Source organism: Lycorma delicatula, chromosome 8 (genome assembly GCF_047948215.1).
Source record: "Lycorma delicatula isolate Av1 chromosome 8, ASM4794821v1, whole genome shotgun sequence".
NCBI classification, from domain to species: Eukaryota; Metazoa; Arthropoda; class Insecta; order Hemiptera; family Fulgoridae; genus Lycorma; species Lycorma delicatula.
In genome coordinates this window covers 88,940,212-88,960,897 of record NC_134462.1, presented here as the reverse complement: position 1 = coordinate 88,960,897, position 20,686 = coordinate 88,940,212, and the positions used below count along the sequence as shown (strand labels likewise).

General features: G+C 28.0%; 1 protein-coding gene across 6 annotated transcripts in view; it reads right to left on the bottom strand.

The window, feature by feature from the left end:
- Evi5 (ecotropic viral integration site 5) overlaps positions 1-20,686 on the bottom strand; it is a 517,609-nt gene that overhangs the window by 29,949 nt on the left and 466,974 nt on the right. For all 6 annotated transcript variants that reach the window (XM_075372336.1, XM_075372335.1, XM_075372334.1 and 3 more), the window contains 7 exons: positions 16,503-16,600; positions 15,342-15,457; positions 13,595-13,723; positions 10,401-10,571; positions 7,500-7,625; positions 6,482-6,600; positions 591-705 (listed from right to left, as the gene is read on the bottom strand). In XM_075372336.1, the coding sequence (XP_075228451.1) occupies positions 591-705; positions 6,482-6,600; positions 7,500-7,625; positions 10,401-10,571; positions 13,595-13,723; positions 15,342-15,457; positions 16,503-16,600 (874 nt within the window). The remainder of the gene's footprint in view (positions 1-590; positions 706-6,481; positions 6,601-7,499; positions 7,626-10,400; positions 10,572-13,594; positions 13,724-15,341; positions 15,458-16,502; positions 16,601-20,686) is intronic.

Sequence of the window (20,686 nt, the reverse complement as noted above, 5' to 3'; positions counted from 1 at the left end):
ACAATAGTGTACTTATGAACATTATGTAGCAAAATATAATTCACAATTGAATCACAAAAGAAATATTGCAACATAAACAGTATAATTCTCATTAATTTTTATTATCAGCTGGAATGGTAACCGATTACCTAAAAGCTATGGAAAATAATAATGAAATGTACCATACAATATAAATGATAATAGTAGAAAAATGGTTTTCATTTTTAATAAATAATTAAATTTTTAAAAGTAAAATCACATTTAATACAAAAATTAATTTTTTTAATATCAGTTACATCAAAACAAATTTGTACTGTAGCCAAGCTGAAGTCCCATTGTAATAAAGGTACGTGCTTATGTGTTATTATAACCAAGTATTACAATACTTGGCAATAAACTATTTGTAGCTTAATATTTTATAAAAATATGTTTTTTGCTTCAATATAAGTTTAAAAGTACTTCTGCACAAATTTAGTTTTTATCCATGTAATAAGTACTGCTCCCTATATGTGTATAGGACTTCAGATCAGATCCAGTCTGAATGAGTGTATGTGCATGCACACACTCACACACACACACACACACTCTCTTCTGCATCTTAGATAACTTACCTTGAGCATTCCTTCCATATCCAAACAAAGAAGATCATCTTTACCTAGCGTAAGAAGAGCTAAAGCGACTTTGAATATAATTTCCATACCTTCAAGTAAGAAGACATCAATGATTCTGGGAAAAAAAATTATAATCAGTAATTTGGAATAAAATAATGAATAACACGCAAGAACATTTTTAAAAATCATCATCATTCTTTAAAATTATGAAATTACAATTTTTGACAATGAAAGTAATTCTTGAGTTCTAATTGTGGAATGGGCTTTTCATATTCCACGATACTATCGCCTATCAAATAAACATTTCATTAAACAGCAATTTGTGCATACAATGAAAGCATATTCCAGAATTTCAAATAAAATGGAGTTATTTATTTATGGGAACCATATGATATTGTTTATATAAAATCCTGTAAGGTGGCATCCCTGTTCAGCAACATTTTTTTCCTGAATATTTCCAGATTCTCACATAAAACGATCCTATTATATTGCAACCCCAAAATGCCATAATCACTCAAATTCCCTATTATTTTGCCATACCAAATGCCTTAAATGATTATGGAACTTCTTTAAAATAATTTTCTATGCTGTGAAATTATTTGTTATAGGAATATTCACATAAATTATTATAAATTTATTAAACTGACTTTGATGACAAAAATGAATTAAATAACAGCAACAAACCACTCATGTAAGTAAAGAGTTTAATAATGTCATAATATTTTAATTAAAGATTATTACATCTTTAATGGTAAACTCATTATTGATTACTAAATTATACAATGAGGATACATCTTTCTTGAAGATTGTATGTGATTAAACCTAGAAAATTAGTCACAACAATAATTGATCTGGGCTCATTGTTTATCACATTAACAGATTTTTATTTCCTAATAGAGTTCAAGTTTCTGGAAATAAATAAATTATCCCATTTAAATATTATTTTTTTTTTATAAACACCAGTTTACAGATTTAACTTTTAATAAGATGTAAATCACTAATTCAATTTGACATAGATCATTATTTAATTTTTATTTGACAGATGTTGTAACCAAACAAATGTATGATACTGTATATGATACAAAAGTACCCCTAAAACAGGCATAATAAAACTCTTCTGATTGTGAATTCCTATGTAAATCTATTATTCAAAGGCTAACATTATCTGAATTAATTAGATATAAGATGTTTATATCAATTTTTTAATATTACTGTTACACCATATTTTATAAATAACTAACTTCATTGACATTATTATTATTGACTGAATGATTGTTATTGACATAATTATGAATGAATTATAGTTACCGACATAATGTAAAGTATAAGGTATTCTCAATATGAATATGCTCATAAACAGATGTATACAATGCAACTACACAATGAAGAAAATGCAATTTACAATTATTTCTATGTTTTACTATTTATTATTATTATTCCTTAGTGAAATACAAAAACCTAAACAATCACTTATTCGTACTTTCTTGTTTAACACATTACTGTATTCTGAAATAACTTTCATTCAGTTAAATTAGATGAAACTTGTTTTAATATTTGTTTTTCTTTTTTTATGTTAATTTGATGAAATTATATGTTCAATTTATGTATTTAATATTAATTATCTTTAATAATATGTATGAATCAATTTTATTAACACATTTTATTTTATTTCTGACTTATTAGTAAAACATATCCTAGATCTCACAAAGTTATTCAGAGGTCAATTATTCATTGTACAACTGTTAAATGATTTAAGATTTGAACTCCTTTTTTATCATCAATCATTTGAGTGGTTTGATGCAGCTCTCCAAGATTTCCCATCTAATGCCACTCATTTCATTTCGGTATATTCCCTACATCCTGCATCCCTAAAAATTTGTTTTACATATTCCAAACATTGCCTGCCTGCACAATCTTTCCAATCTACCTGTCCCTCCAATATTAAGTGAATATTCCAGGATGCCTTAAGATGTGGCCAATAACTCTGTCTCTTCTTTTAGCTATATTTTTCCAAATGCTTCCTTCTTTTCAATTTGCAGCCTCTTCATTTGTCACTTTATCCCCCCATCTGATTTTTAATATTCTCCTATAGCACCACATTTCAAAGGCTTCTAATTTTTTCTTTTCAGGTACTCCGATCAATCAAGTTTCACTTTCATGTAAATCCAAACACATACTTTCCTGATGTTTAAATTAATTTTTGATGTAAGCAAATTATATTTCTGACCGAAAGTTCATTTTGTCTGTGCTAATCGGCATTTTATATCGCTCCTGCTTCATCCATCTTTAGTAACTCTACTTCCCAAATAACAAAAATTCTTCAACCTCCATAGTCTTTTCTCATGCTATTTTTACATTCAGTGGTCCATCTACTTTATTTCTACTACATTTCATTACTCTTGTTTTGTTCTTGTTTATTTTCATTTGGTAGTTCTTGCTTAGCACTTCATCCATGCCATTCATTGTTTCTTCTAAATCTTTTTTTTCTGTAGGCTAGAATTACTATATCATCAGCAAATTGTAGCAACTTTATCTTTTCACCTTGCATTGTTACTCCCGATCTAAACTGTTCTTTAACATCATTAACTGCTACTTTTGTGTAAAGATTTAAAAGTAATTGTGATAGGGAACGTCCTTATCTTACTCCCTTTTTATTACTGCTTCTTTCTTATGCTCTTTGATTACTACAGTTGCAATTTGGTTCCTGTAAATGCAATTGTTCTTCTATCTCTATACTTGAACCCTACATTTTTTAAAATGCTGAACATTTTATTCCAGTTTACATTATCAAATGCCTTTTCTAAGTCTATAAATGCCATGTATGAGGGCTGTTTTTTTTCAACCTCCGATCGTGCATCTAAGTAAACGAGAGATAGGCAGGAGCCAGATCTGTGCATCATGCGATTGCTCTGCCCCTGCACCACAACCTCTGCCGTTGCCAGCGTCACTGCATCAGTCTGAGTCAAGCTACAGGCAATTGAACATGACCACTAAGATCGATGCTCCCGCCAAATCTTAGTTGCGAAGTGTGATATGTTTTCTGCAAGCAGAAGGATGTTGCGCTGCTGAAATCCATCGCAGAATGAGCCTAATGTATGGTGAAAACTTTATGAGTAATGGTAGTATACAGGAATGGTGTAGGAAATTTAATGAAGGGCGAACAGATGTCCATGACAAACTGAGGTTTATGATAAATGAACTTTCTGCAAAAATCCCAGAAGTTTCAAGGTCTTCTTTGTACACAATTGTGACCAAAGACCTAGAATACTGGAAACTGTGTGCACGTTGGGTCCCAAAAATGTTGAGTGATGATCACAAAACGCAGCGAATGGCAATAGTTTTAATGTTTCTTACGCTTTACGATAATGAGGGTGGAAGAGTTTTTAAAGTCTATTGTTACTGGCAATGAGACTTGGATCCAGTATGACAATCCAGAAACCAAAAAACAGTCTAAGCAGTGAATGCACACGTCTCCAAACAAGCTGAAAATGTTCAAAGAGATACTGGACAACAGGAAAACAATGGCTACAGTTTTTTTGGGATCATAAAGGTGCCTTTTTGGTGGACTTTATGGAGCGGAGCATAATAATAACAAAGGAAGTTTAATGTGAATCTTTATGTGGTCTCTGCAGAGCAATCCAGAACAAATGAAGAGGCATGCTCTCATCTAGCGTGGTTTTGATCCACGACCACATTGTGCCAATGTGATAGAAGACCTTCTCAAACAATTCAAGTGGGAAGTTTTCAACCATCCACCTTTTAGTCCAGACCTAGCACCTAGCGATTTTCACCTCTTTTGAAAATTGAAGGCATGGTTGGGTGGACAACACTTCGCCACCAACAAAGAACTTCAGAAGGCTGTCAAGACGTACCTTACCTTACTGGTGGCAGACTTCTTTGAAGAGGGCATCGAAAAGCTGGTGTCACAATACAACAAATGCCTCAATCATTTTGGCGATTATGTAGAAAAATAAGTTAGATGCTACACTACTTTTAGTAATAAAATCATTTTGTTATGTTAATGTGTCTTTTTTTTATAGCCCATCGAAGGTTGGAAGGTTGAAAAAAAAACAGCTCTTATATCTTGGTTTATTTTTCTTTAATCTTCCTTCTACTATTAATCTGAACCCTAAAATTTCTTTTTTTGTCTCTATACTTTTCCTGAAACCTAATTCTTCCACTCTCCTCTCAATTTTTCTGTATAGAATTCTACTTAAATTTTTTTACGCACGAGTAGTTAAGCTAATTGTTCTGTATTCTTCACATTTATCTGCTCCTGCTTTCTTTGGTAGTTCTGACAGAACTTCCACATTTTTGTAAATATTACATACTAGTTTGTATAATCTACCTATCACTTCCTCACCTGCAGTGCACAGTAATTCTGCAGGTATTCCATCTATCCTAGGAGTCTTTCTCCCATTCAAATTCTTTAATGCTCTATTAAACTCAGATCTCAGTATTGTATCTTCCTTTTCATCCTCTTTGACATTGAATTCTTACTCTATAACACCAGTTTCTAATTCATTTTCTCTGTATAATTCTTCAATATATTCCACCCACCTATCAACCTTTTCACATTATTTAATACATTATTAGATTTTAATTTATGTACCATAGAATTCTCCTTCACTTTCCTGTATGCTATGTCTATTTTACCAATGATCTTTCCACTTCTCAACACTTTTCTTTAATCCACTCTTATTTCATTCATCTGCAATTCCTGTTTATAGTATTTCTTAATTGTCAATAGGCCCTTTTACCTTCATCTCTAGCATTCTTATACTTCTATGCTTATCCATCAGCTGTAGAAAACCTAAGATATCTCTGATATCTTAGGTTTTCTACAAATTCTCTTTGTTCCACCTAAGTTCGTTTCTACTAATTCAAGAATTTCCTTTTTAATATTCTCCCATTCTTCTTCTATATTTTCTACCTTATCCTTTTTTTACTCAGACCTCTTGTGATGTCCTCAAAAATCTTCTTTATCTCCTCTTCCTCAAGCTTCTCTAAATTCCACCGATTAATCTGGGACCTTTTCTTTAGGTTTTTAAACTGCAACCTAGATTTCATCATCACAAAATTGTGATCGGTATCAATGTCTGCTCCTGGATATGCTTTGCAGTCGATGAGTTGATTTCTAAATCTTTGCTTAACCATGATATAATCTATCTGATACCTTGCAGTATCCCCCAGCTTTTTCCATTTGTATATTCTTCTATTATAATTTTTAAACTGTTTGTTGGCAATTACTAAATTATACTTCGTGCAAAACTCAATAAGTCAATCCCTTCTTTTATTTCTTTTTCCCAGCTCGTATTCACCCACAATATTTCCTTCCTTGCCTTTTCTGATGCTTGCATTCCAATCTCTAACTATTATTAAATTCACATCCCCTTTTAAGCGTTAAATTGTTTCATCAATTTCTTCGTATACACATTCTACTTCATTCTCATCATGGGCACTTGTAGGCAAATAGATGTTAACAATCATTATCAGTTTGTGTTTTGATTTTATCCTATTAAGCGACAACTCCTCTTAATGATAGAATTTTTATGCATGTTAAGGTGTCACCACTTATAAGGTATTTTACAATAACTTTTTTATTTTTTCACCCGTATTACTGAACATTTTAAATGGTGAATAATTGTTTAACTGTACATCTTATTTACATAACATTCATATTAAGTAGTCAAAACAAAATACGTAATCAAAGTAATGTTGTTTTTTTTTTGTGTCTGATGTAAAATGTTAAACTTATTTTTATTATTATTATTATTACTAAGATGACATGGATCATAAGAATGTATTTATTGCTGTTTATAATTTAAATAAGTTCATGTAAACAAACACACAAACCGAGAAATAAAACAGAATTACATTAAAAATAATACCTGCAAGCAGTAGGGAGCGCAAGGGCAGTAGTGAATAAAGTAAGAAACCAGCTGCTAGCGTACATACTTGTATGAAAACTTTGTGACTGGAAGTGTACATGTAACTCTGGTATTTGCTCCTACAAATAATAAAAACTGTACATGAATATTTGTATACACAAAAAGGCATCATAATAATTTACCATTAAAAATTAAAACTAATTCAACTGATAGGTTAGTTTAGTATCATTATTAATCAGTTAAATGTATTTTAGATCCATATTTAAATCTGATTTAAAGATGCAGTTACTTTTGATCACATCTGAATGTTTGTTTTACTGGTGTACTCTGTTCAGTTACAAGTAATTAATATATTGCCTCATTAATGTTTGAGACTGTTCAAGACAAAGAGTCAAATTATAATTTGACCTTCAGTCTGTTATGAGGTGATATCATCTCCACCAAATTTTGTACCAGAATAGTTATACTGTATTTTGGGTTTAAAACATAGTTAGGCACATGACTTTTCATACTTTATAAAATTAATTTATAATCATTAAAAGAATGTAATGGGAGGGTATGTATAATTGGTAGAGTGAATAAATAAATAAAAAGGCTAATTTTTAAATACATAATTTATTTAAAATTCCTTAAATGGCTCATTGCTAAAAAACAATATAAAATTAATTTAACATAAATAGTTAAACTAGATACCTAAAAAAAATTATAAATATTTTTGATGTAAGATCAATGCAAAACATTTTACTTCCTGAAGTAAAATATTTATACTTTTAAACAAATTAACTGAAGTTGAGAAAATATGTTTTTGACAAATGCTAATTAACTGTTAAAAAATGATTCTATCTTCAAATGACATCAATTTTCATGAATAACAAATTAGACAAAGAATGCTTCAGAAAATCAGCACAATACTAATAAAATTTCTATTTAAAAATACTAAAATTACTAGGTTAAAAAGAAGTGATTAGATAAATAATGAGACAAATAATAATAATGAATAGAAAGAAATCATACGAACCTGTACAAGGTTTTCTAATTGATACATATAAACACCAAGTTCAGCCATAGAAGGTTTAAACATATCTCTCATTTTATATTCTTGCATTAATTTGACTAGCACAGCAAATGCTTCTTCTTCAGGCATCTAATAAACAGAATAAGATTTTAAATATGTTTTTATACATATATATATATAATTAATTACTAGACATCCATTAAATTTCAATAAAATTAGAAACTATATATACAGAAAATTCCAGTATCAATCTTATCAACTAAAACAATTTCTCAAAAAACATAATAAAATTTTTGAAAAGTTTTACTAATCCTTTCCTATAAAAAGAGTAGTAAGACAAGGTGATGCACTCTCACCAATAATTTTCAGTTATACTTTAGACAAAGTTATCCAAGTGCAGAGAAACAAATATGAAAAGCAAAAATAATATTCCCTTTGAAATGCATAGGAAGTTGCAGGATGGTTTACCGATTAACTTGCTTTCACAGATGATATAACTAATCAAAAAAACACTAAACAAAACAGTAGAAAGATCAGACCTATAAATATATCTTTAAACAACACAATTTACGATAAATATTAAGTATGCTCCATCTTTTTTTAAGAACCAAGAATGGAGAAATAGAAAAAGTGAAACAGTTTAAATACCTAAGAAAAACTAAACAATGGAAATGTAAAAAAAATAGCCCTAAGAAAGCAGGCAAACAGAATGGGATTGGCCTATAGTTTAACATAAAACATGTATAACAAAAAATCTAACTCTATAAATAAAAAATTAGGGCATTTGAATATGGTGATTATCCAGAAGCGTTGTATGCAGCGGAATATTTCATAATCAGCAAGAAATTCAAAGAAATGACAATATCTGATCCTATAAAGGACGATACACTTAATATTTGTAAACTTTATTCCCACAAAAAAAATCCAGAAATTAAAAAAAAAAAAATAGTAATAATGTAGGAGAGAAAAGTGGCTTTCATAGACCACATTTTAAGGATACTCTTATAGAAATTTTTCTTAGAAAATTTTTAATTTTTTTTAGAAAAAAAAATGAAAAGCATACATTGTGTAAGGATAAGAAAAATTTAAACAAAGCAGGAATAAAAACTCTGAACTTAAAAATTTATTCTACTTCTGAATAATAGTTGTTCGAAGATTTTAGTTGAATATTATCACATTAGATGGAGTCTGTGTACATTGCTTCATTATTTTTTTCTGTAAACAAAATCATGGTATTATTTGCTTTTCATATCTTGAATGCTTATATCAATGGTGTTACGAGGTGGTAGATCATGTTTTATTGTATTTATTGTACATTGATCAAGTTTTATTATAGTTTAAGAATATATACTTAGAATTATCTTACAACTTAAAAGTAAGTAATTTTCAAAATGCATCAAAAATGAATGATGATGTAGGACAAGAAACTGGATTGTGAACATGTAGTAAGTATTATTTTTTCTCTGCAATGTGGATTTTGTATTTCTTAAATGTATGTTAGTGTTCTGATTTACTTATCTCAAACAAATTTTAATCTTTACAACTGTGTAAAAATTTTTAATTTAAAATCAATGTGAAATAAATGGTTACACATAAAAGTATTATAAAAGCACATTTGTAATTTATAAAATTATTCATTTAAAAAGCAAACCATATACATGCCAAGTAAAATAAAATTTCATCAAGTGATCATCTTTAAGATAAACCAATCCAAATTTTACCCATGTTAAAATGTTTTTAACTGTATGCAGATACATTTTAATTCATATTAATATTATTGTATTACAAGTAGAATTTTTGAGTCATGGCTTTTCCCAATACTTAGATGTCCCAATATTTATATGTTTACCATCCAAAAGTAATTTAACAATCAGAATTACAATTCAATGATAGTGCTAGTCATTGATGTAAACTACCTGAGCTTAACTGAAATTGATTCAAAATTAGTAAAAGCATATTATTATTATTATTAAATTAAAAATATTATTAAAAAAGGTATTAAAAATTTACTTTATATCACATAATATAATTTTCACCAATGAATGTATTTTCCACCAAATTCATTTTCATGACAATTCAATAATTTAAGTTCTTTTATCAACCATAAATATCTGATTGTGGGATATTAAATTCTACATTATTGAATTTTTGAGTGATTGGCTAAATATATATGAATTACTAATAGTCATACATAAACTTAAATAAATAAATACATAAAAAAGAAAAATTATTTAATATTTTTTCACAATATTAAAATATATGTAAACATAAAGAGAATATAAATTTTAAAACCATTGAACTAAGATCTTTTAAAATTGTTTTAAGGAAATATTGCTATCTAAGAATAACTATAAAGTAAACTATATAAGAGCTTATATAGCTATAGAGGAAACAGTATTGTAATGAAACTGTGAATGAGGGTGGCAATGTAAATGATGTATAATATCTTCATAATATTTTTAATCAACTGTTGCAGGTAATGTATTCCAATCGACAGTAGATTATCTGCATTGATAATTGACTGTATTAATTTTCAAAACATAAGATTATCATGGAAGATTGTTAAAAATGGAACAGATTTTATGCGCAATGTTATGTAACTAATTTGAGGATATAAATAGTATTAATTTTTAAGTCAATTAAAACTTATTACTATTAACAGAATTGTTGCTGACTGCAGATAAAATAAAACAGGTTTGTACATCAATCTTAACAGGGATGTGATTTTAAAAAAAAAGACTAAACTGACTAACAACATAACTGGATGATGAGCTGTTTAAAATAAACAGAGTTTGATAAATACTTTTAAAGATGATAAACAAAAATATTTTCACTTGATCATAAGCTAATTAAATAAAAAAAACTTATTCCATTAATATAAATTATGAATAAATTGAAACTCACCTGCATGAGAAGTAAACCGACTATAAAGCCAGAACCTTGACAATAGCCTACTTCTCTGTCATGCAGAGAATAAGCTTTCATCACATTAAATAAACTTTCTTGACCAAGCCCATCTTTTTCTTTAAAAAAATCATGCTCAGGATATGTCCTGGCTATATCTCTTCTGATCACCTATAACAAAAAAAAGAAGGTATTAATAATACAGAATTATCCTTTAAAAAAAAATAGTTTAAGGCAGGTACGCACATATTTTATCATACATACTATTTATATAAACTGCAAATGGTGTGCATATAATATGGTGTTCATAGAATGAAGGTAATATATAGAAAAGAAGTACCAACTTGTATGTAATTTGCTGATGACATCCTTATTTGGGGCAAAGTAAAAAAGAAATTCAAAGGGAGTTGGATATATAGAATCAAAAAATGGAGAAAGTAGAATGATGTTAAGTACAAAAAAAAACAAGATACCGATTCAGATAGGTGGCAATGGAAGGCACAGAGAATGGAGCTAACTGGGAAATTGATAGGACAACTCAGTTTAGATATTGTGAAGGGATAATAGGGCAGAGAAGCTAGCTTTGAAGTACAAGTAAGATAAGTTTTGAAATGTGGAGTTTGGAAAATATAAGAGAAAAGAGTTAAAAATTATGAGTAAGAATAGGTAATAGGTAAGGAACTGCTCCTTACAGACAAACCATTGAAGATGAGCAAGTAATATTAAATACTGAGGGACAATGAAAAAATACCACAAAACATCTGAAAACAGAATAAGACTGGAATTAGACCATGAGGTTGAACGTCGAAAGGACAGATAGATTCTGTCAAGTAGAAAGTGAACAGATGTAAACTTGAATGAGTGTTTGAGCAGAAGTGATTTCTTCAGATGGAAGTTTGAAGAATTTCTGATGACACAACCTAGAACATCCAGAAGCAAGAAAAATCTATAGAAGAAATAAAAAGTATAAATATGTAATTATTAATTTATATTTTTAGAAATCATCACAAAAGAACTGATTTGATTTCTCTTCCAACAGATTTTTAAAAGAGCTATAAAGAATATAAAAACCACTTGCTTTTTAATCAGCAAAATCAGTTGATAAGAGATTGAAAAACTGCAAAAAAACCAAAACTGCAACTAATCTTTATTTTGTTATACATTTTGAAAAAATCCTTTCTGTTAGCACAAGAAATGTCTTATTCATAAACAACATAAATCTTAACTCATTGAAAAACCAAACCAATTATAAATAATTTAAGCCACTCTTAGGAAAAACCAAGGTAATTATCAAGGTTTCTTCCTGTCTCCAAGTAAAACTGAAAAAAAAATATTCATAAACACAAATGAAATGAATCAATGTAAATATTTCAACAATATAAATTAACAAAAAGAAACCTTAAAATTTGTAAAAATAAAAGGAAAAGAAAACACAACCGAAATGTATTATCATAAAACCTTTAAAACCTCTTTTATTTATAATTTATTATTTCTGTTAAATATGAATATACATGAAGTAAAAACTATTTTTCTTCTTTTTTTTACTTATCAAAGTCAACGATATAAGTCAAGATTTTATAACATTTGAAGGTTTAGGTAATTAGTTTTAATTATCAAAAATAAAATTTACAATACTAACTAATATGTGATAAATTTATGAATAATGTATAGAGGTTAAAATAAAGACAAACGTTAGTTCTTAGACCTTTATAAAACTATATGGTAAGACTAAAATTAGTGTTAAATAATTAAATAACAAAATTAATTTTCTACACATTTTCTGACTCTTACATAATTTTTTTCATGCATCCTAAATCCAAATTTACTGAAAAAAATTAATTTAATATACTTCAGCTAACAATCACAACAAATGAGTATTGTTCACTTACAGTGTTAGAAGTGTAGCTTTTGAATGTATGGATTATGAAGGATTAGCTGAGCTGGGTTTACCTAACATTACCTTATTCCTAGTCAGTTTGCGAACTGCCAGTACCACACCACATAAACTCCCAATACAATATCTCTAAAAATTCTCATATCCTTAGGATGAATTAACTGATGATTAGGATGGATAAAGAGAAATGAACAACCTACACATGAGAAACAGCAAAACAAAACAAAAACTGATACAAATGAGTCTTTCAAGGCTCCATCAAGTCAGTATGCTTCTATACCATTCACAATTGCATGGGAGAACTTTATCCTAAATGACCAACACAATACTGATCAATAATTTTGCACCGACTATCTAATTTACTGCAATAAATTGCAATCATCCAAACATCAATTAGTCACCACGAGAACAGGCTCTTATTTCTTTTCAAGAAAATTTTTGCCTGGCCTTAAAATATAAGATTTATGGAGGTATCATGCTGAAAACGGTAATGATTTTAAGTAAAGATCAAACAATATTTTTTAGTGTTTACTCCAATTTACAACATAAGGATTCTAGTAATCTAGTTAGAATTACTTTGCTGACACTTTTAGGACAGCTGTCCAATTGTTAATTAAAAATTGATTAGAAAAACAGATTAAAAAATATATTTACAAAAAGTACCTTCTTGCTTGGATAATCAACAGAACATCAGATAATCAGAGCAAATGGAGCATGATGGTGATAAATTCTACAAATAAATCAAAGAAAAGAGCAAAAAAAGATTAACATCCTAAGGCAAAAAATCCTTGTACTTTCCAAAAGTAGATAAACTGATAATCTAATACTGATAGACCTTATAGGAAGAGTTCTAATAAGCTTCTTTATCTCCAATTTTAATATCGTTTCAGCTGATCTAGAATGGAATAAATTCAACTGTATCCACCATAAATAAATTATTTAAACATTTGATAGATTCAAGGGAAATTGAGGATTTTTACTGAGGCCAGACACTACACAAATCAGAGGTGATATTGCTAACACCACACGTTTTCCTAAGGTTCTATTTTATATTCCTAAGCAGGGATAAATGTCCCAATTTTGATGTTAAGACTTCATGAGGAAGTCTATTTATATTAAAAGGAAAGATATAAAACATTCCCTATAGTGTTATTTACTGCAAATGTCTCATTGTCACAAAACATAGACAGGCAAAAACATAAAAATAAATTAAATACCATAATGAAATAAATAAAGACTATAAAAATAATAAACATTAATGTATAAATAACTACAACTAAGCTGTAATTTGAAAAATTACCTTTTCACAAGCAGATGTAGCCTTGATGTAATCAGCATATTGTTTTTTAACAGGTGAGTCATGGGCACCACATAAAAGCTGCCAAACAATTCCTCGGAAGTGATGAGGGACTCCTTTTCTGACCATTTCCTATTAAGAGTTAAAATAAACTGTTAATAACTTTTCTTCACCATGTACCTTTTCACATTTAATAAATATTTAAAATATTATGATTCAGACTTTCATATGAGTTTAATTACCTTAAGCCATTTGTGCATGAATATGGCACAGAAATTGTTTTAGTGATAAACATTAAGAATTTGAATCTGGAACCTTCACAATGAAAGACAGAAATACTGCCACACTACCGTAGAGATGGTCAGAATGAAAACAATTTTTTAATAAGAATACAAACAGTAAGCTGTTTGCTAAACAATAAAAATAAACATAAAATCACTAATAGATATTTTATAATGGAACTCATCAATTCATCACTTGATTGTTTTTTATTTTTGTTTTTTTTATCTGAAAAATACACTACACTTCCGTACACTCTTTACAAATAATAAAGAATTAATGCAGACACAGTAAATAAAATATGCAAATTAAAATTCTATTCACACAAATGATAGTAGTTTTTTATGTGTAATTGATACAATTTTTTGGACAGTTTTAAAAAAAAAGTAAACAGACAGGATTCTTTTAATGAACTTATGATTCGATAACCATGATGTCCTGTTTGATGGTAGTAAGTTACAACGAAAGGCATACTTCAATTTTATAAAATGTTTGGTACTTTTATAAAATAAATAAAATCTGTTACATGATATCAAGTAAAGGCAAAAAAATATTTAGTTAGATATTTTCATAATTGCAGTTGATTTTTTTTAAACTGTTCTTGTACATCTTCTCTGTTGTGGATATATCAGAATTAAAATAATATTCCAGCACCTGTGTAAAATGATATACAAACTGATAAATTTCAAGATAGTTTTGTAAAACTAATATAAGTCTAAACCTCTTACCCTCTTACAGTTATCACAGTTGACAAAAAGATGTAAAATTATCATTAGCTAAAATTTTTCTTTTCCATGAAGTTTATTTTCCCTTTTTCTGTCTGTAAAGGTTAATTTTTAATAAAATTTTCACTTACATAATTTTCTATCATTTATACATTTTTCTTTCACTTTAATTTGAAGAGTATTTTTACATTTATGGATATATTAAAAATTTCAATATATATATATATATATATATTTCTGTACAACTGTGCATTTCCTTTTAAATACAAATAAAAATAAATTTAAAAAATACAAATAAATAAATAATTTTTTTCCTTAAGTATCTAACATTATTTTAAATAATATATAAAAATTAACTGTAAATCTTAATTTAAAAAAATTATATATTAAAAAAAGAAAATTTGTAATAAATTAATATTTCAGTAAAAAATACATAATAAAATTAAATAAAAAAAAAGAATCAAAACCAATTTTACATGAACACCAAATGAAAGAAAACAAATGCTTGAAAGACAAACATATCTGTTATTAATAGAACGAACCAAATGATCAAAGAATATCACCAGATAAACATCCTGTTTCATGAGGAAATATTTCCTCAAGTACAAATTATAATAATAATAATAATATCAAAATGATGAATCAAATTCACATATTTAAAAGGAAAAAACAATCAATATAATAACTATAACCCAAATAGCAAACAAAAATTAAGTTTAAAAAAATATTTATGTAAACTGAATTACCCGAACATAACTGTTCCTTTTCTTGTAATAACTTTCCCATTCATTAACAATTCTACCCCAAACAGTCCATGCATCTTCTTCGCCATCCTCAGCACGTTCTTGACTTGAACTAGTGCCTAAATCATAGAAAAATAGTGTACTGAATTACCATACGGTCTAGATTACAAAAACCATTAAAATAAACATTATTCAGAAATAACACTGTGCACATCATAAATAACTGTTGGACTACGTATACATAGGATAATTAAAAAAAGTATGTTAGTCACCCTATAACTCCACAAAGTTCACAATATTTTTTTTAAATTTTATAAATATTCATCCCTTTGAGTATGCCTATTAATACTTAAACATTTTTTTTTTTTAAAAACATACAAAGAGAGATACTTCAGTAGTTTGTTGATAACTGTAAATGGATTGGATACTCATTTCAACAACACCATTACAGGAAAAGATACAATGTTTTGGTCGCTAACTTCACATACCACAGACTCTTCTCAGTAGTCACCAAAACATTAACTACTAATATACATATACATTTTATACTAACAACTTTTAAAAACTGCAGCAAAAATAATTTTATTTCAATTCATAGGAAACTTTTGTTACATTACTTTTTGTTTGCATTTTATTTTGTAGAAATTCATTTTATTTATAACTTTATCTAGTAAGAAATCATTAGTTAAACAATATTCCACAAGCAAATTTAAAAAACCTAAAATCAAGGAATAAGCAGTACAAAAATGTTACTTTCAGTTAATAGATGGTACTTACCTAAAAACAAACAAAATTATTATTCACCGTGTAAAAAATTACCGATGATAATATTTAACTGATCTAAAAAAAAAAAATTGTTTGGTGGTAAGTATTTGTATCTTAGTGTATAATCCCATAGCTTTTAAAATAAAAACAGTTTGTTCAACACTAGTAAGAAAAATTTATAGAGAAATAATTATCAACATCAGCTTATATTAAAAAATAGAAAATGTTTTACTTAACTGTTTAAAAATAAACATAAGGAAATAATTATATCACCACACAAACACAAATGTTTCTAAAATAAACAATCCAATTATAATAATCTGATTCCAATAGATAATTTAACTGTTTAGCTGCAGTATCAATGTAATATTGGAAAACAAAATAAATAATTAAACTTACCAGAGGTTAATGATATTTGGGAAGTATCAGAACTTTTTCTTGAATGGCCACTATTATTTGATATTGAGTTCAGCGATTTGGCATCGGCTTCAATGAGCCTAAAAACAAAGAAAGACATACACATAAAAATGTACACATACAATAATATAAAAGTTTCATGTATTAAATTATGAATAATCATCAACAATTAAGAGTGATTATTTATAATTAAAATTGTATTAATAGTTAGTTTGTAATACATTCATTACATTCACAACAAAAATATCATTAAAAAAGCTATAGAATTTCTACAAAAAAGCACAAACAAAAACAATTAACACACCAGTATTATTACTGACCAACATGTATGTAAGAGGAGTATTGGTGATAAATGAATCAGTCATTTAAGAAAGGCTCACTCCATTTTTTCCAAAAATGGTTTCTTTCTATTTCTGTACTTTTGATAGTTAGATATACCATTCTATATTAAAAGGCTCAATGTTTGAAATGACTCAACTTTAGGAGTGCAGCTCTTTCAAAACTGAGCTTGTTTGTCATTCGGTGGTAGTTTTATGAACTTGTACAATGAACAACTGATACTGTTATACTAATAGAAAATAGAGTCTGTTGAAGATGTTAATGTTCATTTAGAAATTAGAAAATGAAAAAAGGAGTTCAAAATCTTGAAAAGTACAAATTTGAAATTATTAAAAAAATAAAATATCTGGTGTTGAATTCACAAATTATTCTGGAAAGTTAATATCAGCAAGAACCATTGGAAGTAGCTGTTGATAACCTCATAAACTTTAATTTATTTATCATTCTCTGAATAGAGTCTAAACATTTTTTAATTTTTGATTATACTCTGTACATAAATTAAAATTTAAATAGTTCAGTAACTGTAATATAGTTATTATATTTATTCTCACGGCTATAAATTATTTATAGTTTATAAATTATAGTCTATTAAAAAGTGTAAAATCAAGTACACCTAAGAAAAACTGAATCCAAAAATAGTTTGAAACTGTATTCCATCAGAATATTAAAAAATTTAGGTGTATAGTTTGTGATAAATTAGTTTATTTCTGATACTTTATTTTATAAGTCTGTTTTTGTTGTTTTAGATGCAAAACCCTGTATTTCTGAAAATTATCAGATCCTTAAAAGTGGCAGCTGCATGACAAAATTAAAAATTTTAACACAAAAGATGAGAAAGATAAGCAAATAAAAAGGATTTGTCACAAAGAAGAGCCTGGTTCCAGTTCAGCAAAACTGTAAGCCTACTTCTTTAAGTATTTTGTTCAGCCTAATGGTAAACCAACAATGGAGGTCTGTAAAAGGGCATTTCTTAGTACTTTAGCTGTCACAGACAAACATGTCGGGAGATAAAGAGTCATCCTAATCCACGGGAATTTCCAATTGATATGAGAAGAATAGGGAACAAAAACGGGTTGCTCCTTGAAAATGGTCATAAGCGCTCATTCATAACCACATTGCTTCTTTTGCTATTAAATGCAGCCACTACACTTCTAAAGAGTATCAATATCTTGATACTTGACTGAATGTGAAGTTAATGTATATGTTTAAAAAAAAGTATCCCAGTACAAAAATTAAATAAAAATACTTGAATTAACTTTTAGGCAACCTAAAATTAAAACATGTGTAACTTGCGAACAACTCTTAGTTAAAATAAGAAGCCATATATTAAAAGAGAAAGATAAAAAAGTGGCTGGTGCTGAACTAATGGTTCATAAGCACAGAGCCAAGACATCTTTTACTATCATGCAGCACAGTGATTAAATGAACCAGAAAAATGGAAATGTACTCTTACTGTGCTTTGATTTTATAAAAAATTTACTACTTCCATGTATACTGTACAAGATATGTTTTATTTGAGACAGCTGTGGGTAAAAGTTTTCAATATTCACAATCTTTGTTCTAAAAAAGTTGTTATATACGTATACCACATACTCTATTTTTGCTATAACATAGCAAAAAAGGGTGCCAATGATGTATATGCTCTTTTATTTTAAATTGTATTAAAAATCATGTATTTGATAACACAAAAGAAATTCACTTATATTCTGATGGATGCATTGGAAAAAATCATTTCCTAATAAGAGTTTATGTAGCAATAGTTGAAACTGGTAGATTTGAAACTATATGTCAGTCATTTTTTCCCTCTTAGAGGTCATTAATTCAGTGATTGTGATAGAGATTTTGGTCTGATTAAAAGGTTCATCCACAAGCAGGATAGGATATATTGCGTAAAAGAGTATGTATGTTTTAATCATTATATCAGCTGCTAAAAGTAACAAATTTACTGTGGCAGTGGTAGACAATGATGACGTTAAATGGTTGCCTAACACTTATAAGAAAACTGCTATAGCAATTGAAACTATTGACAAACCACGAGACCAATGAATTCTGTTTCAGCCTATCTTTTTTAATCAATTTGAATACTTTGCGAGAGCTCTTGAACAGGTATCAACCTCAAAATTTATTACTAGTTTTAACTGCACATTTGATCTAAGAAAATCAGGCCAAACAAATTTAATTCACCTTCCAACTTCTAAAGCATATATTGACAAAGTACCTATAAATAAAAAAAAGATGGAAGAGTTGAAAAAACTGATGCGTTACAGTTTAGAAGAACACATGCATTTTTATAAAGAAATTCTGAACTGGCCAATACTTGCAGAAGTTATTGATAGACTTTAATAATCATTATTTGTTAAAATTATACTTATTTGTTATTTCTTTCTACATTGAATCATGTATTTAATAAAACAATAACTTTTGCTTTCATTATAAATTGGTATCATAATTTATTTTTAACATTACAGTGAAATATTATCTCAACTTCCAACTATGTCATTTTTGAAACTGTTCAATTCCATGATTTCAAATTTAGTGTATCACTATGTATTTTGTAATATGAAGATTTTAAGCTGTTAGCAGCTTAAGTTCTTTAAAAAGAATATAAAAATACTATAACATAAAAAAATATCTTGCTTTTGAACATAATTAGTTTTACTCTCTCCTGAAAAATTTATTTTCAGGTAATTGAGCCCTCTCTTAAATGACTGATTCAAATACATCAGTATTAGTTATTTGTTTCTTCAGTGGGAAGATAAAAATGTTATATATCAGTTTGATAATTTTAAAAATGTTTTAAAAAATTAATACTGCTAACATCATTTGTAAAAATTTTCTGCAATAAGTATTTATTCAACCAAAAATAAAACACAGGAAAGTAAAACGAAATGTTTCTGGAAAATTATAGTTCATGAACATAAACTAAAATTTACATACTGCAATTAACCACAAAGTATAATTAATCATTTAATGTAAATACCACAACTGAAACAAAATAATGGATTAGGTAGTTAACCTAATTTTGTAAAAACACATAAGGTGGCAAATTTGAACTATAATAAGACATATAAGCTATATTTAAAAAAAAGTTGAAGAACAATAGAGAAGACATAACTGAAAAGTTAATAATAATCCCTGTAAAAAGAAAACAATCAGAGTACTCTTAAAGATGTGATCAAAGAGATTCTACACTATCTGAAATACGTTTCTATTCCTTACATCCTTATATACATATAAAACCTATAAAACTATAATAATCCTAACTAAATGCACTCTTTTCCTATTCCTTTTCCCCTCCATTGACCCATTTTCCCCCTGGAATTATCTGAGGTAGCAGTGTGTACTTTTACTGGTATTACTCTTTAACTTTTATTATCCTTTCTAGCAACCTTGACAAAACGTTTGTTCTCTACATCCTCTAAACACAATTACAGGATTTTGAGAGCTATGAACATTCTTCATTTACTTTTTTTTACTATTTCTAGATTGGAGGAAATTCTGGAGATCAGTTGTCCTTAGACAACAGGGTCTGAGTTGTTCACTTAATCTCCTACAAGCTGGTAAAGCAAAATTTTTGTGACAGAAAATTTAAACTGGCCAATGGCAGTTATAAAGGGTTCTCCAACAAGATTAATTTCATATAATTAATAGCTCAGTGTATTTTTATTAACTAGGTATCGATCATACAATTTCAATGCCGCATTTGGATTCTACTGACACCAAACAATTTCTAAAAATATTAACATTTCAAGAATTTATATGAAGAAGAGGGAGAACCAGCTAAGGAATTTTTGTCCACCCCCTTTCAGGACTTTCAAGAGGTGTCA